Genomic DNA, 16,416 nt, shown 5'->3' on the forward strand with positions numbered 1-16,416 from the left:
CCAATCAGCTGCTGGTTTTCATTTTGGGCGACAGTACAGATAAGCACCAACTGCTGTCATTGAGACGGCGCCTTGGTGGGCACCAAGGCACTTTTTTTGACCAATTTGGGGGGACTGATCAGTCCAACTACCTTTTCTGCCGATGGTCAGCCGTCTGGTCGGCGTGTCAGGGCTTCAGGGTGGTATTTCTAAAATCTTGTGACGGGATCAAACAAGGCGGCACAGATGAATACTGTGAGTGCAGAACTCTTTATGATCTTGTTGCAGCTTCGTTGTTTTGCGGTAGCATGTGTTAAGGTTTTTTTACTTGAGATTGCATATTGATCTCCTTAAATGTATGTATTGTTCTTGTGTTTTTGAGGTTATGACAGTAACCACGTTTTGCGGTTGGCATGTAGGCTTGTGCCAATTGGCAACCAGATTGTATATCGATGATTGAACAGATGGTCGGCTATTTTTCTAAGCCTAGATTAAAGCAATTGTATCTAACTTACTGTTGGAATTAAGATTTTATAAAATAAATAATATCTAAAGCCTTCCTGGCTGCTGCCAGGGGAACAGGAGTTACTAACTCCTGCTAACAGGAGCTACATTACATTACAAAATGATTATCGAGATTATTTTGATCAATATTGTGATCGTGGTTATTATCACAATTATTTGTTGATTTTAGGCTATTTATAACTGATTTCACATCAATATTATGCTACATTCTTCTTATGTTGAAGTTGTATATACATACAGCCGCAACACATGTCAATGAAAATAAGCTATCTGAAATAAATGGTGTAGGATATATTTATAAATATTTTTTTTTATGTATCTCTAAGAAAGCTCCTTCAACTGATTAAAAGAGCATGGGAGAGAAAGAGGGAGTGCGATGGACGCTCCTCACAGAGTGATGGCTGACTCATTATAAATGCGTCCAACACGGGTCGGATGGCGGGTCAGCGGAGTTGCACACGTCGTGTGTATAAAATATCTGTATCGTCACTGCACTGCACTTTTATAAACTATGATATTCTGGCCATGGCTCACATCTCTTGCAGGTCCAGCAAGCTCCGTCTTACACGCTCTTACTCTACGAACTGAAGTTTGTTGCATTCAATAACTTCTCCTGTGTTTTTTGCCGTGGCGGCCGCGATAGCAGAGTTACCTGCGGAAACACTAGAACAGGTTTGCCTCTCATGCTTAACAATATACAGCTGTTTTAATAACAATTAAAACTTTAGACTAAGGCTGCACATTTAATCAAATTTTAACCACGACCACGATTTTGACTTCCCAGGATCAAATTTACGTGATCGAGCGATTGTTATTTTTTTTATATATATTTTTTTTAATGTAAAGTGGATAAATGCAATGTATCTCTTTAGTTAGTCCTTAAGAAGTATTGAAGTTTGATACCCATCCCTAATGAGAATTGGTGAAAAATGCATTGAAGGATGACGTCAGTGTAAGCTGTTTGTGTCAGTGTGGGGTCAGGCTGTTCTAGCTAGGTGAAGAGATAGAAACTGAGGTGGGCTCTGTGCCCTGGGCACTAGCGCCAAATGGAGAGACCTCTCCTAAATTGGCTTAGCTTGTTGGCCCACCAGCTGACCAGGGGTATGTTTGAGGGCAGGGAAGGACTCATAAGCTGCTGCTGTCGAGAGGAAAGAACTTCATCTCTCCCTCTCTATCTCTCTCTGCATATCTTCATCTGTCAGCCTCTAATATCTTACACACAGATTTTGCTACTTTTAGCTATAATGGTGAGTAAGCATAAACAATGCAGTTTGCTTATGTTCCAGTGATTCTGTATGGCTTTACATTGCACAATGCCTTTTTGAGCATGTTGAATGTTACTGCCACCTGAACAACAGAACAATCTTTGTGATTGTATTGAGTGGCTCTAGGTAGTTGGAGCTTTATTAGAAATCTCTAGGGAACTTGTGATGTGTGTGAGGGATTACTATTTGACCTGGTATCATTTAAAGGTAAGGTCAAATGAAGTTTAAAAAAGAAACAATAGTTCTTATATATTTTATTCAATTGGTCTTAACCTTCTCAATGGTTATTTTTGAACTACTGAATTATGAGTCACAGATCTAGCATGGAGGTTGTCCTGTCATAGGGGCATGGGTTGGGTTACTATTAATACCCATCTAGTCAGTGGTACAGGGCTCTAAACAGGCAACACTAGAGCCTTTACTGTATTGAAAAGTAACACTCAGCATTAGACTGGTCTTTTTTTTTTGAAGACCTGTGTACAATAATTATGATATGGAGGGGTGTTTTCTATTGTGGTACCACAGCCAAGTAGGCTATTGTGTTTATTATTTAACCCCAGTATTATCTGAAAGTTGTTGTTGTTGTACATGTCTTTGATGGTTAATATAGCTAAATGACAAATGTTTATATTATCTGGCCTATAAATTACCAAAAATCACACAGGCTTTTATTTACATTGTTCCAAGAATTTATTCCAGTCAAAAGAAATTGATACCAGTGTTGCTGCCAAGTCCACAGGTGGGTTAAATGTCCCCTTTTTCCGCCGTAGGTTTAAGGAAATCCACTAAGAAGCGCAGCGAGTCTCCTCCAGCAGAGCTCCCCAGCTTTCGGCGGAGCACACGCCAGAAGACCACGGGCTCCTGTGCCAGCACCAGGTACACATTTTTAGATTTTAGAAGTCATCTGTCTCAAGTACAAAACAAAGTATTAGCAGTTAAAATCAATTCACCTATTGTTTGTAAAACTCAACATTACACAAGCAATGTTAACCCTTTTTAAACAGCCAGCACAGGATGATAAGTAGGTCTCTGAATCAGGGTGGGAAATGAACTTTTTTGCCCACCAGCTGCTGTGGCTGGTTGAGACCCAATTTTACCAGCCACTTATATTTTTTACCAGCCACTTTTTCCGGAATTCAAATTTATAAAAAGTGCGCTAGCATATTTAAAATTGCTTCACTAAATTATTTTGTATTATTAATACATATTTTATTAATATAAGTAAATAAAAAGTGCCTTTATTGCCACACTCTGCTCTTGGGGTCCCATCTTTGCCAGCTGTATGGCAGTGCATATGAGACTTGAATGACTTGTGGTCTTTTATTGCCTCTAATTCAAGGTTAGTTGTTCCTCTAACGAACAAATTGTTTTCATTTTCTAAAGACGAGTAGGTTCGACAGTAAGTACAGTGCTTGGACCGACCGTGTGTAAGGTAGGCTACACGGTAGTGCCGATGGACAATATCACATCATCGTTGTCATCGGGAGCCACCATCGTGATGCCGCCCCCACCCTTGTCTGCCACCCTAATCGTAGTGCACAGGAAATTTACAACTGTGTTGGTCATTGCGCTTGGACACATTGCGCTGTGCTGCCCCTGAAGTTGAAGCTACCTCCACAGCTTACGTGCAAACTGTTTGTAGGGATACAGTCCCCCCTTTTCTTCCTGTCAGTACAGTAGCTCACTCTACCTGGCTTGGACACAGCGATCTTGACTCATAGAGAAAAGGCGTTAACGTGGAACGCTATCACACTTTCCTTTTATCCTTTCTTGGACTTGATACTGTGTCAGTGCATCAATAAGTATGTTATTGTGTAAGCAAGTTGTGTTTGGTGACATTGTTATCTAAGCTTTATGAATGTACGTTAGCAACAGGAGGCTAGCTAACTCATGAGGGTGGTATTTTATGTGTGAGCTAATATTGCGCATCTGTTAATGTGCGCTGCAAGAGTTATGTTTCTGTTCATGGAATGCGTGATTCAGTGCAAATATAACCGAGAATGTAGTTTAATCTCAGTAATGATGGTATATATTAGGTTATTACTGTCGCTATGTTAACCGTTTCACTGTACTGTTGTTACACAGATCACAGAGCTATGATTAAGTTTAGACAGCACCGTGGTTAAGTGAAAGTAGGTCAAGTGGTAATGTACTGCCCTACCAGCTGTAGCATGTTATACTGTCTATTTACAGAGGGCATTTAAATGTATGTCTGATCAACTGCCAATTTAGGGGCCATCGCCCAACCCTCGTAGGCTAACCATTCCCTCGTTTTCCCTTCGCCACAATGCGCCACTTGTTCGAAAAGTACCTTTCTTTTTCTTTACCTCGCCCTCAATAGTTGCTACTGCTGACTGTGCGGCAGGTCTCCTAACACCGGGGATATGTTGCCACATTTTTTTAAACCGATGTCACAGACTAGCGCTGAAAACCACTCCATCCGCCACTGTGGCTGGTATCCAAGGCAGTCACCCGCCACCTTGAAAAAGTAACCGCTGGTGGCGGGTGCTAGTTTCCCACCCTGCTCTGAATGTACTTTTCTTTGTGATTACTGCTGGCAGTCACTGCTGTCACCAATACTGTCAATCTGTTTTTACTCGTATCACAGTCGGCGGGGCTCAGGCCTGGGAAAGCGCGGGGCAGCCGACGCTCGCCGACAGGAGAAAATGGCCGACTCTGACAACAACCAGGATGGGGCCAACTCGTCAGCCGCTCGCACTGATGAGGCATCACAAGGGGCTTCAGGTACCTGTTCAAGTCTGTTTTGACAGTAGAGCATCTGTCCTTTTTTATATGCATTTATATAAATGGATTATCAAGGTTTTTCTACTAGATTTGTGTGGAAATTAAAATTTGCCCAAAGATTTATTTTTTATTTTTTGCTTTTCCTCATGGCCTAATTAAAAACAAATAAGACCATTACCACTACTATGAATTATGATTTAATGTTGTTTCTGTGTCCAGCTTCAAGCTCTGTTGCTGGAGCTGTGGGCATGACCACCTCTGGAGAGAGCGAATCTGACGACTCTGAAATGGGAAGGCTTCAAGGTATATTAATCACCCTTGTCATGATTTTCCCTGCCTAGATTGCCCATTTGTAAACTACAGTATGTCACTACATTTTAGGGCATACATGTATGTGCATGCACCGGTGATTCTAATAATGCTATGGCTTAAAAGTTCTCAGTTTTACCTTTTTTGTAGTTGCTCTCTAAACCTCACTGTTTTTGTCTCTATAGCCCTACTGGAGGCCAGGGGTCTCCCTCCACATCTTTTTGGGCCCCTGGGACCCCGCATGTCACAGCTGTTCCACAGGACTATTGGCAGTGGAGCAAGTGAGAACAATCATCTTACCCTTACGTCAGTGTTCTTTATGTTAGTTTAACTTTAGATGACATTTGACACACTTTTCCCCCCTTTATCCAGGCTCCAAGGCTCAGCAGCTACTACAGGGTCTGCAGGCCACAGGTGATGAGTCTCAGCAGCTCCAAGCCGCGATTGAGATGTGCCAGCTGCTGGTGATGGGCAATGAGGAAACACTTGGAGGATTCCCTGTGAAGAGTGTGGTGCCCGCTTTGGTTAGTCCTTTTTTTTTTTCAATGACCTCTCTAATATACTTGGCTGTCCTGTATGTTGTGTGCCTTACCTAGACAATAATTTCCTGGATGCACATACTGTTTTGTGCAATTTAAAAATAAAATCAATTTTCATAGAAAATGAAAAAAATAGTTCAATGTCGACTGATATTTGACTACCACTTCATATTAATCCTCTAAACTTTCTTTTACAGATTACACTGTTACAAATGGAGCATAACTTTGACATTGTGAGTATGATGAACTTTTATTTCTTTAAATATAGTTGTCTATTGTTTGAGTCATTCATTTTCATAATACCACTGTTTCTATGCATGTCTTTGATCCATGCACACAGATGAATCATGCCTCTCGTGCGCTCACATATATGATGGAGGCACTCCCTCGATCCTCTGCTGTGGTGGTTGATGCTATTCCTGTCTTCCTGGAGAAGGTAAGACACTGTGCACTCTAGCTGTCCCTAATCAGTTGTTAATTCGCAATGGTGGCTTTTTAATATACTAATGTCTTGTTCCACCTTCTTGTTTGCAGCTTCAGGTGATCCAGTTCATTGACGTAGCAGAGCAGGCCCTGACTGCCCTGGAGATGTTGTCAAGGCGACACAGCAAAGCCATTTTGCAGGCTGTAAGTGTCTCTTGTCATACCCTTAAATTCCCCTGTCTCTTTTAACCACAATTATGCACAGCAATAATGTTATCATTTCATCCGTCACAGGGTGGGCTTGCTGACTGCCTCCTCTACCTAGAGTTCTTTAGCATCAATGCTCAGAGGAATGCCTTGGCCATTGCAGCCAACTGCTGTCAGAGCATTACTCCAGATGAGTTCCACTTTGTTGCTGATTCTCTGCCACTGTTGACTCAGAGACTCACACACCAGGTGCGTTTTTCTCATGTCAGACTATAATGAACTATAAAATGCAACACCATCACAGTAGGGGTTTGGCTCAAGTGGGGTTCCTCTTGGAACAAGTTTCACATTCCAGTAATGAAATTGAAAATAAACACATGGTTAGAAATAAGAAAACAAGTTCATTTTCTTAAAGTGTCCACACTATGAAAAAAATCCCTTTTTTGGGGGGATTGGGGTTGTTATTTTGTGTCTCTGGTGCTTCCACACACATACAAACGTGGGGGGGGAAAACCTATCCATGCTGTTTTGCATGAGATACAGGTTTCTGAATGTCCTCAGCCTTCAGCCTCCGGGTGAACTATTTTAAAATCTGCGCAGCTTTTTACGTCACTAGCCAAGACAGCACATGCTAGCGCTAGCATGCTAGCTTGTTCTCAATGGCAAAACAGTGCTAACAGTGTTTTGCCATTGAGAACACTGCTACAACACACATTAGTTCGCCATAATTTACAAAAGAATTACTTCCATCTCCCTGGTCTGCAGGTATTCCATAAGTGTGCCCTCGTTTAGAAAAAGTCTCCCAACTAATCTTGCCTTGTACTGACCAAAGTAGGAAAAACAGTAGCTAGCTGATGCTGTCAATACCTAGCTACTGAGCATTTGCGACTCCCAACAACAATAGTAAAGAAGTGAGATGTCTCACTCTGTAGCTAAAACAGATACCTACACACACAGGATGAAAACAGTATTTACAGCAATGTGCAGTACAACAAAATATAGTGTTTTTTGAAAATGAAACCATGTAAACCTATACTGGTACAAATTCCAAATAGAATTATGAACCTGGAAATAAGCACGATATGGACACTGTAAAAGGTTTTGGTTTTTTTTGCATTTTCCTACATCAGTGATGTACAAGGCTTGTGTTTGTTATGACGAAAAAATGCATACTAGTCACACTAGTCATACTAGCTTGCCAAATGTGTATACAAAATTCCATACATATGAATTTGTAATTTTGACCATACAAACGGCCAGTATTTTACATGCAAGTAGCTTGTCTTGACTTATATTTAAGTACAAAGTATTGCATATTTAAATGGGGACTATTTAGATATTGATATGTAAATATTGAGAGAAATGTTGACCATCATTACATGCTATTTGCAAATTGTATATTCTACAAATTCACACAATGAAAATAGTGCATATTTTGTGCTTCAGTACAGCTTATTGCACCGTAAAAATCATCTCATCAATCATCATACAAACAAAGGTGAAAAGTATTTTTAGAGAAGTTTTCATTAGAAAAGGAATCATGTTTTAAATTTACATAGTTGACAGGAACTAAATCATTTAATGTAGCCAGTAGATATACCTTTTTTTTTTTTCATTACAAAACGTCTGCATTATTATTATTTCTCAGTTTGTACAAGTTGTCTGAGGAATTCCTAATGCCACATTTTCACTGGTGACTTCAGCAGGCTATTGATGTTGAAAGGGATTCAAAGAAGTCACCCAGCCTGAGTTTTTTAGGCACAAAATGCCATGTAGTTCTTTGAGTTCACTAGTGAGTGAGTTTCAGTGTTTTATCCGTCCTCTGTATCATTACCTCCATAAATTGGTGCTTAATACAGTATTTAGTTATTTATTTCAGGATAACCTATTGTTAAAATTCACTAATGGCTATATTAATTAAACTTTCTTTCAGGATAAAAAGTCAGTCGAAAGCACTTGCCTCTGTTTCGCCAGATTGGTAGACAACTTTCAACATGAGGAGGTTTGTTTCTCAATTGTTTTTAAGACTTTTTTTCTGTTTGTGTTTGCCATTTCTGTATTATCTGCTCCATTTGCAATTGAACGCCCCAGCTGATGTGTGTGTTTAAATCAACAGAACCTGCTGCAGGAGGTGGCGTCACGGGACCTGTTGACCAACATTCAGCAGCTGCTAGTAGTGACCCCTCCTGTTCTTAGCTCGGGGATGTTTATCATGGTTGTGCGCATGTTTTCCCTGATGTGCTCTAACTGCCCTTGCCTGGCAGTCCAGCTCATGAAACAGAGTGAGTAACCCCCCCACACAAACACACACACACACACACATACAAGTCCCACCCTTGCCGCTCACTTATGAATAAGAAGAAACATTATAATTTTACACCGACAGTTGTACTGTAGACTGTAGTGAAAGTCAATCTCCATTTAACCAATCCTAAGCGAAAGCAGCATCAGTGGACAGCCACATACAGCGTCCAGGAAGCAACTCTGGATTCAGTGTTCTGCTCAAGGACACTTTGAATTACACCGTTGTTACTGTTATGCATATTTGTAGGCGTGTTGTGTGTTTATACAACCGCACAAAATCCTGTTCTCAACACTTTAAAGTAAAAGCTATTTTTTATTAATACAGTCCGGTGCTGCAACACATCACTTTCTCCAAACTTAGAGGGTAAAACGGCATCACCGATCTGTTTTAACTGCATATTCTCTGGTCTAGCCATCTATGGTTCTAGCTGAGCTATAAACGCAGAATCCGTCAGCACTGTTGACATAGGTCTGGCAATGCAAAACTACCAGTAGGCGAACCTTACAGTTGTCTTATTCAGTGATTCACGGAAGTGTGTTGCTGCCATTTATGGCGGTGAACAGCGGCAGAATGAATTTGGGGGGAACTAATGCAAATTTGGTGCTATCTTTTCCATTTAAAAATCTAATTCTAATCTAATCCCCTAGATTTATTCAATTATAGTGGAAACACTGCTATAGCTTAGACATTCTGTAGCGCACCTCAACATTTTCAACTTGAGCAGACACATCTTTGCCTTGATTTAAACCATTTAGTCAGATTTCATGTCTGCACACATAATCTCACATCTCATTGACTGGCTCTAAAATTTGCCTTTCATTAAGTCATAACAGACGTTTTATTTATAGTGAAAGTAAATGTTGATTATGCAACAGGGCAACTAATGGCAGAAATCCGTTTATCTTTTCTAAACAGACATAGCAGAAACTCTACGTTTCCTCTTGTGTGGTGCATCAAATGGCAGCTGCCAGGAGCAGATTGAACTGGTACCCCGGAGCCCCCAGGAGCTCTATGAACTGACTTCCCTCATATGGTAATATCTATTTGCCGGACTTCTTTTCAGTATGGTATTGGCAATACGGCAAAATATTAGAATTTTTTGCATAAGAGGGCACTAACCTTTTTAATTGTTTTAACTGGCAGCAAAAACAAAATGTAAAAGATTAAAAATCACATAGTCCTCTGCACAATTTACAGGAACTGTAAATATTCTCTGCCCCACTGAAGTGGTGCCTACAATAGTGTGACAAATGTTAGACCTGCTTCTCTCAGATTTGGACCACAGATACAATTGTTTAGCCATAGTTGTCAATTGCCAATGAAAACTGAAGAACAATCAAACCTATTTCACTTGATGGTTAAACTGAATTTAGATTAAACAAAATGTTGTGGCTTTTTCAAACCACTCTTCTTCTTCTTTGTCTTCCTACAGCGAGCTGATGCCATGCCTGCCTAGAGAGGGCATCTTTGCAGTTGATGTAATGCTGAAAAAGGGCAGTGCCCAGACGACAGAGGGAGCGATCTGGCAGTGGAGGGATGACAGGGGACTGTGGCATCCTTACAACCGCATTGACAGCCGCATCATTGAGGTATGATTGCATCACCCACATTCTTAATCGTTGATATCTAAAAATCTATGATGAAATCCTAACTGAGCGAGTGCATTGTGTTAGGTTGTATCCCAGTGCATATCATTAGTGTTAGGTAACTATTTGGAGGATGAAAAATGTATTTAATCTATTAAAATGTTACATTGCTAGACCAAATTTAGTCTATTTACAGTGTGTCAGCATATCCCATATGCATTTATTAATACATTTTTACACACACACACACACACACACACACACACACACACACACACACACAAATATATGGGGCTTACCCGTATGGGATACTGATGTTGGGTGTATCTGGTGATTATCTTGCCCTGCAGACAGCACACCAGAACGGGGAGGATGAGATCAGCTTGTCAACCCTGGGCCGTGTGTACACAATTGACTTTAACTCTATGCAGCAGATTAATGAAGACACAGGAACTGCACGTGGTATCCAGAGGAAACCAAATCCTCTTGCCAACCCTAATACAGGTAATGCAGATCTTTTCGAATTACAGATTTGTATAAAGATAACTTTGTATTGTATTTTATCCTAACAATAAAAGGAAACAGAAACACTTGCTTCTCAGCTCTTGATGTCTGAAATGGTGACTCTAAATGTGTTTAGCCTGCTCTACTGAGTAGGATGGCAACTGTAATTTGCTTGAATAGTTATACTTGTTAGCTGCTGTATTTTGTTATTTAATAATCAGGTAAATCACCATGCCTTCAATGATTGCAAGTCAATGGACTTTTGTCACCCAGATTAGGGCTACTTTGCTCATTTCTCACACTTTGGATTACAGCTGCTTTTATTTGAGACGATCAGCAAGCGGCAGTTAGTCGGTTGCCATGTAATTTCCAATTGTTGTGCACGTGTATTCCTGATGTGTATGATACAGCTTCTCCATTGAGTGACAGCTGAGCTTTAACAGTTGCAGTGTGGTTAAAGCAATAAACCTGACCTGTTACCTGTCTGCCTATAGGGAGTCACCAGGAGGTTCGTCGAGAAGATGCACGAGCTCAGTTGATGAAGGAGGACCCTGAGCTGGCAAAGTGCTTCATCAAAACTCTGTTTGGGGTCTTGTATGAAGTGTACAGCTCATCAGCCGGCCCTGCTGTCAGACACAAGTGCCTTAGAGCCATCCTCAGGATCATCTACTTTGCTGATGCAGAGCTACTGAAGGACGTGCTGAGGAACCACGCTGTGTCCAGGTAATGGTGTCTGTGCTGTGGCCTACTTTTTAATTCTGAAATTATAGCAGGACTATAAGGGTGTTTTAAATTGCCTTCATAATTCTTTTAAATACTACAAGTTTCTTTTTTTAAAGACACAGGGGAAGTACAGATGAAATTCTTTGAGTCAAAATTAAATTGACATCTGTTTTTTTTTTATGTTTGTTTCTACAGTCACATTGCCTCAATGCTATCCAGCCAGGACCTAAAGATTGTAGTGGGTTCTCTGCAGATGGCTGAGATCCTCATGCAGAAGCTGCCTGATGTTTTCAGTGTTTATTTCAGAAGAGAAGGTAGGATATAATCTTATGGAAAACTCATGTGCTACCTTGTCTGCTTACCGGAGTAGATGCCCTGAAGTGATTTTCGATAAGCGTTAGCCTGACCGTCTTCTAAAAGGAATGACAAAATGCTTTGAAGATTGAAGAACTGTATTATGTAGTCCTTATAGGTTTAGGCATCAAGAACCGATTCCTACTTGGAATTGTTTAAATTAGGATTCCAGTAGAATTGTTTCTTCATTGGAATAGTTTAGAGGATTTGGTTTAAAATCCGATCATCGCTTCTCCATTTAATATGCTCAAGTTGTGGTTTTTGAAGCGGCCAAGTGCTTGTTGTGTTGCACCTTTGGAGCACAGTAAGCAGCGCTCTAGTGTGTCTTTATTTTACATTGAAAAAGCCCTGTAAAACTGCAATCCACCCTTGAATCAAAGATAAAACATTCCACTTATTTGTGGAAATAGGCATGTGACCGGTTTCAGCTCAACCTGTCAAAGAACCGTATTCCAGAATCAATAATAATCAGAATCGAAAGGAAGATTTGGAATCAGAATTGTTAAAATCCAAACAAAGCCCAACCCTAATTATAAACCTGTAATTTTTTTAGGCCATCTTTGGTGGGAAATTAGTTGAAAGTTGCAATTGTCTGCATGCAAGTCATTGCAGCTTTAGTTTTTAGGATTTACCCCAAAAATAAAGATCCCATGACACAATAGACAAAACATTTCCCCCATATCTAAAGCATACAAATGTGGCAAAATGTCTCCTGCAGTTTATGAATATTTTATTTCCTTACATTGCCTGTATTTTACATTGATCAACAATCCTTTACCAGATTCAAGTCACTGTGTACCAAATGGAAATAAGTTGCTGACTGTGTATTTTGTCTATTTTTGAAGGCTTCAGACAATTCCTTATGTTTTTCTCCTTTCTCTTCCAGGTGTGATGCACCAGGTAAAGAATTTGTCAGAGTCGGAGAGCTTTCTAGTCACTAGTCCTCCAAAGGCTTGCCCTAGTGGCACTGCCAGTTTGTGCACTACCACCATCAGCACTGCATCCACCACATCTGCTAATAATGCAACTCCTGAGCTGGGCTCACCCAGCTTCCAGCACAGCATGGACGACTCACTGGACCTCAGCCCACAGGGGTGAGTATGTGGCCAATGTTGGCTTTGGTTTGGCTGTTTAAAAAAGAAAGGTTTCCAATTCAGGCCCAGTGCTAATTTCACACTATAAACTGTCCCCAAAAACACAAATTGCACTTGCAGCCTTGGTTGAATCACCTAAGAACAGTTGGAACTAATTTTGTTGCCTCACCACTAGCATTACAAATTCTCTTGACAACTGATAAATGGTAGCATACATGATTTGCTTTATTAACACACAAAAAATGTATGATGTGCTCAATGTATACTGATGTATGCTTGTCAATTGTTATTGTAATGAATGGGCAAACCAATGTTTTCTTTACCCCCCAAGATCATTATAGTAATTATTTTCTCCTCCATCAAGGCGGTTAAGTGATGTCCTAAAGAGGAAACGGCTACCTAAAAGAGGGCCCAGAAGGCCCAAATACTCTCCCCCAAGAGATGATGATAAAGTAGACAATCAAGGTGTGTGGGTGTGGTTGTGTTTTTATATTACTGTTTTGAAATGGCATTTTGTAGTCTTGGATTTATTCCAGTGTTCCCTCTATGTTGGTATGTTGATGGCGGCCCACCACGGAAAAATTTCTGCCACCATGGTATAAGGCAGACGCACAACAGGCTTTCCGCTATGTACACCGCGCAGTGCCGCTCGTTCAGCTATTTATGAAAAGTCATAACTACACGACTTCGCAGAGCCGTCTGCTCTACTAAACTCGAGCATACTGTCATCCGCTCTCTGGAACAGTGACAGGAGGCCATCACTCGCAAAGTCATGGTAACCAAGTAAAGAACGGGGAGTATTACTTGTCACTCAGTCTTAGCCAAAGTAACAAACGGCAACAAAAGCTGCAACGTTAAATCCGCGTTCATGCGGGTACCGTGAATTATGACGGCTACAGTTAGTAGTACTAGTAATGTTTACCCAGCATTTTTGTTTTGCTGTTAAACTGTGTGTAAAATGAGCGGTGGCGTTTAATCATCGGTTTCAGGTAACCTCCCTACGCTACAGTCTATTTGCTGGATGGTTTCAGGGTATTAGTCGGTAGTTGACATTAGCAGATAAGTCCGTTGACGGCGACGTTATTGTTCATATTTTGGCACAATGTTTGTGACTAGTGATCATAGTGACTCAAAAACTGTATTCACAGTAGTATTTATAAGCCTCCTAATCGACCTTTTGGATTCTTTACAGCCAAGAGCCCTACCAGTACTCAGTCACCCAAATCATCTTTCTTGGCCAGTCTTAATCCTAAAACTTGGGGCAAGCTGGGTGCCCAGACCAACAATGCCAACTCAGAGCCCTCACGCACAGCGGGAGTGAGTGGTCTGGCAAGGGCACCTCCCAAGGACTCAATTTCAAATAACAGGTACGATGATGACAGTCGATGGGCTTCCCAGTTTCTGTTATTGATGGAAAGTGTTATTGCAGAATAAATAGTCACTGATTGTGGGGTAATGTGTGGATCACTAGATGTAATTGTGGATATGTATTTTGTATTGTTTGTAGAGACAAAATAAAAGCCTGGATCAAAGAACAGGCAAGTAAGTTTGTGGAGCGCTACTTCAACTCTGAAAATGTGGATGGCAGCAACCCTGCACTGAATGTACTCCAGAGACTTTGCACAGCCACTGAGCAGCTCAACCTGCAGGTAATCTCCTCCATTATTATAGAGCAAGCATAGCATGACCAAACATAGCTGTTTTAGGTGCTGTCCTTAAATAAACAGTTGTTGTAGAAATTGATAAATAGAGAAACCTAGAGAGCGAGAGTTGGATACTAAAATTGACTATATACAGTGATGTTACGCCACCACTGAGACTTTATTTTGATGATATGTTCTGTTTCCCAGGTGGACGGTGGTATGGAGTGCCTCATGGAGATCTCCAATATTGTATCAGAGTCTGACGTGTCGTCTTTTGAGATCCAGCACAGTGGACTGGTGAAGCAGCTCCTGGTCTACCTGACCTCCAACACCGACAGAGACTTGCTCAGCCGCGACGTGCGGCTCAAGAGGTTCCTTCATGTGTTCGCTGGCTGTCCGGTGAGAGACTAGAACATGTTATATTACCATACCATACCAACAATTATATGGCTTAGGCTAAATATTCAGAATTTTAATTTGAATCTCTTTGTATCCTCCTGTTTGGTTTGCAGGTTCCAGGAACGGAGCCTGTAAGTCGTCTGGACCCAACAGAGAATGGTCCGTACCTGGCACTAGTGCATAAAATGAACAGCTGTCTGAGCCAAATGGAGCAGTTTCCTGTCAAAGTGCATGATTTCCCCAGTGGCAACGGCAATGGCAGCAGGTCTGTGGCTTTATTATTTAATGTTTTGATGCCAAACATTTTACATTCAAATTTTCATTTATTATGAAACAGCATAGTGTGATATATTTAAAATAAAATGTTTTTTTATTGTATCTCTCCAGGGGCTCTCAGGCATTGAAATTTTTCAACACACATCAGCTCAAGTGTCAGCTGCAGAGACACCCAGATTGCACTAACGTTAAACAGTGGAAAGGCGGCCCTGTGAAGATAGACCCCCTGGCCCTGGTGCAAGCCATTGAAAGATATCTCGTTGTTAGAGGTGGGGAACTGTCGGAGTGCCTCATTTAATACAGATGGTGCCACCAGAGCATCGTTTAAACGGGGAATTCTCCCAGGGCACCCGTTTTTCCTCTATATTGACCAAATGCCAAAGACTGTAATTTTAACCATTCTTGTAATGGATTATTCAGTGTTTTTATTTAGTTGGATTGTTGTGTTGTATACTAAACTATAAATCTTGTCTTTACAGGGTACGGCCGAATCAGAGAAGAGGATGAAGACAGTGATGACGACGGTTCAGATGACGAAATCGATGAATCACTTGTATGGGATATTTTTCATGCCAAATAAGTCTAATTTTTAAATCTATACACCTTTGATCCTATGTTGATTATTGAGGGTTACGTGCTGCTGTCATTTCAGCATTATCAAAGAACCGTGTTTTTTGTAATGCCACTGTATAATTTATTGTTTACCCAGGCGGCACAGTTCCTGAACTCTGGCAGTGTACGTCACAGACTACAGTTCTACATTGGTGACCACCTGCTACCATACAACATGACTGTATACCAGGCTGTACGGCAGTACAGTCTTCAGGCAGAAGAAGAAAGAGAGTCGACTGACGATGAGGCAAACCCACTTGGGCGAGCTGGCATCTGGACCAAAACTCACACAATATGGTAGGAATGCTCTTTATAAAAACACTTTTAACTGGTTCTTTCCTTTTTTATTTTTTCCGACAGAATAGGTCTTGTGCCTCTGAATTTGTCTGTTCTGATCTTTCAACTTTCTTAACCTTCACTGTCACTTTTGAAACAAGAGGATTTGTTGCTTTCAACCTCATTAGCCAGTCCCCGAAGGGCCAGACAAATGATACCAATTTGATCTTATCATTTACGCAAGCAGGTCTAGCCATGCAAATTTATTTGCATAGTTTTTAATACCCTACAGTCCCGTGTTAAGTACACAGGATGTGATAAGCTCATGTCTTCACCCCCAATTGGAATTGCAAATGATTATTGGCCTTGGTGCAGTTAAAATTGTTCAGATACCCAGAGTCTTTTCACAAAGGTGAAGAATTGAGGCAAGGCAGTGTTTCTGGTGAAAATGCTTGACATACATGCTCATCAAAGCATATAGAGATAAATGATCCCATCTTGTTCCTGACAGGTATAAGCCTGTGAGAGAGGACGAGGATGGCAGCAAAGACGCTGTGGGTGGAAAGCGGGGCCGAGCCCAGACGGCTCCCACCAAAACCTCACCTCGTAACGCCAAGAAGCAGGATGAACTGTGGCATGGTGAGAATCTGAA

General features: G+C 41.0%; 1 protein-coding gene across 14 annotated transcripts in view; it reads left to right on the forward strand.

Moving 5' to 3' along the window:
* Positions 1-16,416, forward strand: part of trip12 (thyroid hormone receptor interactor 12) — a 44,759-nt gene that overhangs the window by 21,537 nt on the left and 6,806 nt on the right. For 11 of the 14 annotated variants that reach the window (XM_034867779.1, XM_034867775.1, XM_034867782.1 and 8 more), the window contains 26 exons: positions 2,540-2,645; positions 4,378-4,514; positions 4,734-4,817; positions 5,009-5,104; positions 5,196-5,347; positions 5,560-5,595; positions 5,703-5,798; positions 5,897-5,989; positions 6,080-6,241; positions 7,926-7,994; positions 8,109-8,274; positions 9,213-9,330; positions 9,730-9,886; positions 10,234-10,387; positions 10,882-11,110; positions 11,306-11,424; positions 12,351-12,558; positions 12,923-13,023; positions 13,751-13,925; positions 14,066-14,207; positions 14,409-14,600; positions 14,714-14,865; positions 14,988-15,145; positions 15,356-15,429; positions 15,586-15,785; positions 16,276-16,403. In XM_034867779.1, coding sequence (XP_034723670.1) covers positions 2,540-2,645; positions 4,378-4,514; positions 4,734-4,817; positions 5,009-5,104; positions 5,196-5,347; positions 5,560-5,595; positions 5,703-5,798; positions 5,897-5,989; positions 6,080-6,241; positions 7,926-7,994; positions 8,109-8,274; positions 9,213-9,330; positions 9,730-9,886; positions 10,234-10,387; positions 10,882-11,110; positions 11,306-11,424; positions 12,351-12,558; positions 12,923-13,023; positions 13,751-13,925; positions 14,066-14,207; positions 14,409-14,600; positions 14,714-14,865; positions 14,988-15,145; positions 15,356-15,429; positions 15,586-15,785; positions 16,276-16,403 — 3,504 coding nt within the window. The remainder of the gene's footprint in view (positions 1-2,539; positions 2,646-4,377; positions 4,515-4,733; positions 4,818-5,008; positions 5,105-5,195; positions 5,348-5,559; positions 5,596-5,702; positions 5,799-5,896; positions 5,990-6,079; positions 6,242-7,925; positions 7,995-8,108; positions 8,275-9,212; positions 9,331-9,729; positions 9,887-10,233; positions 10,388-10,881; positions 11,111-11,305; positions 11,425-12,350; positions 12,559-12,922; positions 13,024-13,750; positions 13,926-14,065; positions 14,208-14,408; positions 14,601-14,713; positions 14,866-14,987; positions 15,146-15,355; positions 15,430-15,585; positions 15,786-16,275; positions 16,404-16,416) is intronic. The other 3 variants (XM_034867783.1, XM_034867784.1, XM_034867788.1) reach the window with 1 other exon arrangement.

The sequence above is a fragment of the Etheostoma cragini genome, chromosome 3, assembly GCF_013103735.1.
Source record: "Etheostoma cragini isolate CJK2018 chromosome 3, CSU_Ecrag_1.0, whole genome shotgun sequence".
NCBI lineage: Eukaryota > Metazoa > Chordata > Actinopteri > Perciformes > Percidae > Etheostoma > Etheostoma cragini.